We start from the raw sequence: 7,654 nt of genomic DNA, 5'->3' as shown, positions 1-7,654 counted from the left end.
TTTCTGTTCGATTAGAATTTGACTTTAGTGTTAATCGTAATTTCTGTTTGTTTTGGATTTATTTTATGCATTGATTGAAATTTATATTGGTTTTACGCTTGGATCAATATTTGACTTTATTTCTGTTTTTGTTAGGCTTAATGTCGCTCCTGATTTAAAAAAGACTTCTTTTGTGGGAAAGACCCGTTATTATGTCAAAACCCCGGCTCAATGGTAACCGAAAGTCTAAAAACGGAACGTTGATACCAATAGATACATCAAAAGAATCAGATTTTAATTGTGATTTCAAATATATAAGCTTCATCAGGTTTAATTTTACCCATCAAAAGTTACGCGAGAAAATTTGGCTTATTTTCGAAAAAAGGGAAAAAGACCCCCTAAAAGTTATAGAACCTTAATGAAAATCCCGCCATCATATTCAGCGTATCAGAGAACCTTACTGTAGAGCTTTCAAGCTCCTATCTACAAAAATGTGGAATTTTCCATTTTTGCCAGAAGAAAGATCAGGGATGCGTGTTTTTTTTCTTTTCCCCAGGGGTAATCGTATTGACCCAGTGGTCCTAGAATATCGTAGGAGGGCTCATTGGAACGGAAATTAAAATTTCTAGTGCCTGTTTTAAGTGACCAAAAAATGGAGGGTAACTAGGCCCCCTCCCACGGTATTTTTTTCCCAAAGTCACCCAATTAAAATTTTGGGACGGCCATTTTGTTCAGCATAGTCGAAAATCTAATAAATATGTATTTTAGGATGACTTAATCCCCCACAGTTCCCAGGGGAAGGGCTGCAAGTTATGAACTTTGCCCATTGCTTACATATTGTATTGGTTATTGGGAAGTATACAGACATTTTCAGGAAGGATTTTTTTTTATGGGGGGGGGGCTGGAGGAGGGGGTTACTTGGAAGAATCTTTCCGTGGAGGATGTTTTTTTGGGGTACGGGACATTTTTATGAAGGGGGCGCCGGATTTCCAAGCATTATTTACAAAACGATCAGTAATTAAATAAAAAAAAACAAGTTTTTTCAACTGAAAGTAAGAAGCAACATTAGGACTTAAAACTAACAGAAATTATTACGTATATGAGGGGGTTCTCCCCCAAGTCAATACCTCGCTCGTTACGCTATAGTTTTTTTTAGTGCTTTCAAAAGAGCTATCTATTCTAATTAAACGGCCTTTGTGATTCAGGTGTTTGTGATTTAAACAAAATTTTAACTTTAACGTAAAGAGCTTGGTATTGACTAAGGGGAGAACCCCCTCATATACGTAATAACATATACGTAATAAAAAAAACAATAAAAAAAACAAGCTATACGGCTCAATAGTAATTGAAACTTTTAAAAACGGAATTTAGATGTCAATAAATGTATCAAAAGAATCGGCTGATAATGCTGATTCTAAATATATAAATTTTATTAAGTTTAGTATTACTCATCAAAGGCTACGAGCCTGAGAAAATTTATCTGATTTTTCTAAAGAGGGGGGAAACATCCCCTACAAGTGAAAGAATTTTCATGAAAATCACACCGTCAGATTCAGCGTATCAGAAAACCCTATTGCATAGGTTTCAAGCTCATATCTGCAAAAATCTGCAACTTTGTATTTTCTGCCAGATGGAAAATATACGAATATAGAAGTTCGTTACGTAAGTTAATTTGTAAATTACGTCAGAACCAAATTTAGAGACAGCCATTTAGCAAAAGAAAAGTAAAATTTTCATGTAAATTTTGTTTACTTATTCAATGATGGTGAGCCAAAATAAAAGCTGCATTAACTAAAAAACAATCAGAAATTAAATAAAAAAAAAACAAGTTTTTTAAACTGAAAGTAAGGAGTGACATTAAAACTTAAAACTAACAGAAATTATTCCGTATATGAAAGGAGCTGTTCCCTCCTCAACGCCTCGCTCTTTACGCTAAAGTTTGATTTTCTCACAACTCTATTTTTGTTGAATAATAAAAAACTTTAGCGTAAAGAGCGAGGCCATGAGGAGGGGACAGCCCCTGTCATATACGGAATAATTTCTGTTTGTTTTAAGTTTTAATGTCGCTCCTTACTTTCAGTTTGAAAATCTTGTTTTTTTATCTAATCACCGTTAAGACCGTGTACCGCATGTGCCTCGTGAAAAGGGTGATGGATTTATGGCACTGGGTGGCACAAAATGCCCAAGTGTAGCAGAATAATTGGTAATCTGAATATACACCAGGTGACAGAGAATAAGAAATCTCGTGCCTTTTGAAATTTCTAAGGATATCACCTTCTATGGTGTGCTCGTGTTTTTTATTTATTCTCTGAGTGTCGACATGTTTGTACTGAACGGTTAATAGCATGATCTTTTCTCCAAGGATGCTTTATTTAGCGCTGTTTAAAGCGTGATGTCCTCATCCCACATATTTGGACTTTGAGCTTTTTCTATCTTAATGTACAATAAATTACAATGAACTCTTTTCAGCAATCTTAGTTTCTGAATTGGTTTTAAACTGCCGGTATGAACGTTTCAAGTTTGTTAGCAACTTTCGAAATTTCGTTCCTTGTTCTTTTAGTTAAAGGTAATTTTTAAAAATGTTACACATTGTGTTTTTCTGTGTGTGAAGTTAAAGAAAATTAAACACAAATTTATTTTGCCTTGTTTCTCTACTGTGTATGGTCGTTTTTCACATCTGACCTCTCTAATAAAATTAGCTATCACTTGAAGTGTTATAATAACGCTAATAATACCAAGGGCACTGAAAATAAAATCTGATTTTGTAAACTGGTCAACTCAAAACTCGCAGAACAATTGTTATTTTAAGAAATTAAGTAAAATCGAAATTCATTTTTTTTTACTCTTTTTTCGCTCTTTACGCTAAAGTTTGACTCTGTCTCACAACTTTATTTTTTAAAACAATAAAAAACTTTAGCGTACAGAGCGAGGCGTGGAGGCGGGGACAACCCCTTTCATATACGTAATAATTTCTGTTCGTTTTAAGTTTTAATGTCGCTCCTTACTTTCAGTTTAAAAAACTTGTTTTTTTTTATTTAATTATTCATAAAAGATATTAGTTCATTTAACTTATTTTCTGTAAGTGATCTTACGTTACGTTACTTAATTACTCTTTTTATTGGAGATTTTTTTCTAAAAGTATTTAATAATAAACTTATTCCGGAGAAAAAAAACTTGAAATATATTCCTTGTAACCCAAGTTGCAAATTTTTGCAGATATGAGCTTGAAACCTATGTACTAGGGTTTTCTGATACGCTGAATCTGACGTTGTGATTTTAATTCTCATTAAAATTCTTTCACTTGTATGGGATGTTTCCCCCCTCTTTAAAAAATCGGGTAAATTTTCTCAGGCTCGTAGCCTTTGATGAGTAATACTAAACTTAATAAAATTTATATATCTAGAATCAGTATTATAAACACATTCTTTTGATACATTTATTAACATCAAAATTCCGTTTTTAAAAGTTTCGATTACTATTGAGCCGTATAGCTTGTTTTTTTTTATTGTTTTTTTTATTACGTATATGTTATTACGTAAACTTCCGTATATATTCCCCCATGAAAACTTCCTTCATGGACAGATCCTCCAACATAACCCCCGACCCACCCTTCCCTCCCACTACCAGAAAAAAAAACTCCTGAAAACTTCTGTATAATTACCAATAAACAATACTATATGTTAACATTGGGTAAAGTTCATAACTTTTAGCCCTCCCCCTGGGGACTTCGGGGGATTAAGTCATCCTAAAAGACATAGTTATCATATTTTCGACCATGCTGAACAAAATGGCTATCTCAAAATTTTGATCGGGTGACTTTGGGAAAAAAAATGAGCGTGGGAGGGGGCCTGGTTGCCCTCCATTTTTTTTTGTCACTTAAAAAGGGCACTAGAACTTTTAATTTCCGTTCCAATGAGCCCTCCCACGATATTCTAGGACCACTGGGTCGATATGATCACCCCTGGGGAAAAAAACAAACAAAAAAACAAAAAAAAAAACAAATAAACACGCATCCGTGATCTTTCTTCTGGCAAAAAATGCAAAATTCCACATTTTTGTAGATAGGTGCTTGAAACCTGTACAGTTGGGTTCTCTGATATTCTTAATATGATGGTATGATTTTCATAAAGGTTCTATAGCTTTTAGGGGGTCTTTTCCCCTTTGTTTGAAAATCAGCCAAATTTTCTCAGGCGCGTTTCTTTTAATGGGTAGCACTAAACTTGATGAATACTATATATTTGAAATCAGCATTGAAATCTGATTCTTTTGATGTATCTATTGGTATCAAAAACCCGTTTTTTAGAGTTTCCGTTACTATTGAGCCGGGTCGAGCGTAAAGAGCGAGGCGCTGAGGAGGGGACAGCCCCTGTCATATACGGAATAATTTCTGTTCGTTTTAAGTTTTAATGTCGCTCCTTAATTTCAGTTTGAAAAACTTGTTGTTTTTTTTATCTAATCACCGTTAAGACCGTGTACCGCATGTGCCTCGTGAAAAGGGTGATGGATTTATGGCACTGGGTGGCACAAAATGTCCAAGTGTAGCAGAATAATTGGCAATCCGAATATACACCAGGTGACAGAGAATAAGAAACCTCGTGCCTTTTGAAATTTCTAAGGATATCACCTTCTATGGTGTGCTCGTGTTTTTTATTTATTCTCTGAGTGTCGACATGTTTGTACTGAACGGTTAATAGCATGATCTTTTCTCCAAGGATGCTTTATTTAGCGCTGTTTAAAGCGTGATGTCCTCATCCCATATATTCTGACTTTGAGCTTTTTCTATCTTAATGTACAATAAATTACAATGAACTCTTTTCAGCAATCTTAGTTTCTGAATTGGTTTTAAACTGCCGGTATGAACGTTTCAAGTTTGTTAGCAACTTTCGAAATTTCGTTCCTTGTTCTTTTAGTTAAAGGTAATTTTTAAAAATGTTACACATTGTGTTTTTCTGTGTGTGAAGTTAAAGAAAATTAAACACAAATTTATTTTGCCTTGTTTCTCTACTGTGTATGGTCGTTTTTCACACCCGACCTCTCTAATAAAATTAGCTATCATTTGAAGTGTTATAATAACGCTAATAATACCAAGGACACTGAAAATAAAATCTGATTTTGTAAACTGGTCAACTCAAAACTTGCAGAACAATTGACATCTTAAGAAATTAAGAAAAATCGAAATTCATTTTTTTTTAAATACCTCCATATGCACCATTTCAGTTTTTAGTTGTAGAGTGCCAAAAAAAAAAAAGAAAAAAAGGAGAAAATACAGCAAAAGGTAAGGCAAAACATACGGAACCAAGTAGCTTAAGAAGGCGTGGCTTTCCTTTAAAGGTCTAGCTGTCCTTAGGAATCAACAGCCTCTTATTATTGGTAGTTTTAAGGGGAAATGGCTGTCAGATTTAGCTAGTCCGTTTTGCCTGTTTCTTATGGTTCAACGTGGCAACATTGACAAAATTTGGCAATGTTCCAAAGATTCGTAATATTCGAGCAAATGAATTAAAATCTTGAAAATTACGGTTTGAAGGTGTGAATGAACCTGAGATGGTTCCATAGCACCAAAAAGATTTTTATTTTGTTAACTCTGGCACTTTAAGGTTATTAGAGAAAGAAGTCCCTCATATTTTTAGAACCTAGAGTTTTTTTTTATTCGATGACAACTAGTGTCATTTATGAAGCAGGATATTGGTGCTTGTAGGGATCAGCCAGGATACAGCGCGCATTAAAATTAAGCTGGAATATGAAGGAACAATAAAATACACGAAAGTGCAGTTGAAAGTAGTTGCTTCCAACTTTGAACACTTTGCTAACCTTTGGTAGATTATTTCTCAAAAATATTTAAGCTACAATTAGAATTTTAATTTTCCAAATTTTGTAAATGTAAATTATGCGTAAAGTCAGCCTCAGGTGCTCTCAGAGTTTGAACTTTTACTCCAAATTAGTGTAAGTTTACAATTTGACTTGGAAGTAGAAATAACGCGTTCTTCCATGTACTGAAGCAAACAAAAGTGCCTCCATTTTAAAGGGGAAGGCGTCATAACATATAACCGTCAAGATCACTAACGTCATTTCGTCAACAAAATCCGTCATAACATCAACAAACCAATCCGTCAGAACCACTAACCGTCATAACATCTAAGATTTTAAAACTTTTGTTTTTTGGGGTTTAGGGGGGAAAATGTACCTTGGTTAGGTTACGTATTTATTATATGCTATGCTCTACCCCCACTCCCATGATGTTGGCTTACAGTATGTGGGGGAAAGTATTAATAACATGTATAAGAGATTTTCAGGACAATACAAAAGCACAATTAACGGGAGAAAAAACTAACAGCTATCCAGTACAACATTAAATAAAAAAAACAAGTTTTTTAAACTGAAAGTAAGGAGCGACATTAAAACTTAAAACGAACAGAAATTATTCCGTATATGAAAGGGGCTGTCCCCTCCTCAACGCCTCGCTCTTTACGCTAAAGTTTGACTCTGTCTCACAACTTTATTTTTTAAAACAATAAAAAACTTTAGCGTAAAGAGCGAGGCGTTGAGGAGGGGACAGCCCCTTTCATATACGGAATAATTTCTGTTCGTTTTAATTTTTAATGTCGCTCCTTACTTTCAGTTTAAAAAACTTGTTTTTTTTTATTTAATTTCTGATCGTTTTTTAGTTAATGCAGGGGATGTTTCCCCCCTCTTTAAAAAATCGAGTAAATTTTCTCAGGCTCGTAGCCTTTGATGAGTAATACTAAACTTAATAAAATTTATATATTTAGAATCAGCATTATAAACACATTCTTTTGATACATTTATTGACATCAAAATTCCGTTTTTAAAAGTTTCGATTACTATTGAGCCGTATCGCTTGTTTTTTTATTGTTTTTTTTATTACGTATATGTTATTACGTATATAAGGGGGTTCTCCCTTTAGTCAATACCACGCTCTTTACGTTAAAAGTTAAAAAAAATTTTAATTCACAAACCCCGGAATCACAAAGGCCGTTTAATTAGAATAGATAGCACTTTTGAAAGCACTAAAAAAAAACCGTAGCGTAAAGAGCGAGGTATTGACTTGGGGGAGAACCCCCCTCACATACGTTATAATTTCTGTTCGTTTTAAGTTCTAATATTCCTTCTTACATGTCAGTTGAAAAAACTTGTTTTTTTTTTATTTAATTTCTGATCGTTTTTTAAATAATGCTTGGAAATCCGGAGACCCCTTCATTGAACTTTCCCTTCCCCCCCAGAAACATCCTCCACGGACATCTTCTGCGGATTAACCCCCTCGTCTAGCCCCCCCCCCGCCCGAAAAAATCCTTCCGGAAAATGGTTGTATACTTCCCAAACACCAAAAAATAATGCTGGCAAGTCCGGCGCCCCCTTCATGGCAATTTCCCTTCCCTCATGAAAACTTCCTTCATGAACAGATCCTCCAACATAGCCACCGACCCACCCATCCCTCCCACTACCAGAAAAAAACCTCCTGAAAACTTCTGTATTCTTCCCAATAACCAATACTATATGTTAACATTGGGTAAAGTTCATAACTTTTAGCCCTCCCTCTGGGAACTTCGGGGGATTAATCATTCTCAAAGACATATTTATTATATTTTTCGACCATTCTGAACAAAATTGCTATCTCGGAATTTTGATCGGGTGACTTTGGGAAAAAAATGAGCGTGGG

At 34.6% G+C, this 7,654-nt stretch overlaps 1 protein-coding gene across 1 annotated transcript in view; it reads left to right on the top strand.

Annotated features, from left to right (window-relative positions):
• Positions 1-4,834: 4,834 nt before the first annotated feature.
• LOC148939649 (alkaline phosphatase-like) overlaps positions 4,835-7,654 on the top strand; it is a 130,486-nt gene continuing 127,666 nt past the window's right edge. The window contains exon 1 of the mRNA XM_089106935.1: positions 4,835-4,895. Coding sequence (XP_088963061.1) covers positions 4,835-4,895 — 61 coding nt within the window. The remainder of the gene's footprint in view (positions 4,896-7,654) is intronic.

The sequence above is a fragment of the Artemia sp. Qi Xiang Cuo genome, chromosome 21, assembly GCF_049724085.1.
Source record: "Artemia sp. Qi Xiang Cuo chromosome 21, ASM4972408v1, whole genome shotgun sequence".
Lineage (NCBI taxonomy): Eukaryota > Metazoa > Arthropoda > Branchiopoda > Anostraca > Artemiidae > Artemia > Artemia sp. Qi Xiang Cuo.
The sequence above is the reverse complement of the archived record's forward strand: the minus strand, read 5'-3'. Positions and strand labels throughout refer to the sequence as shown.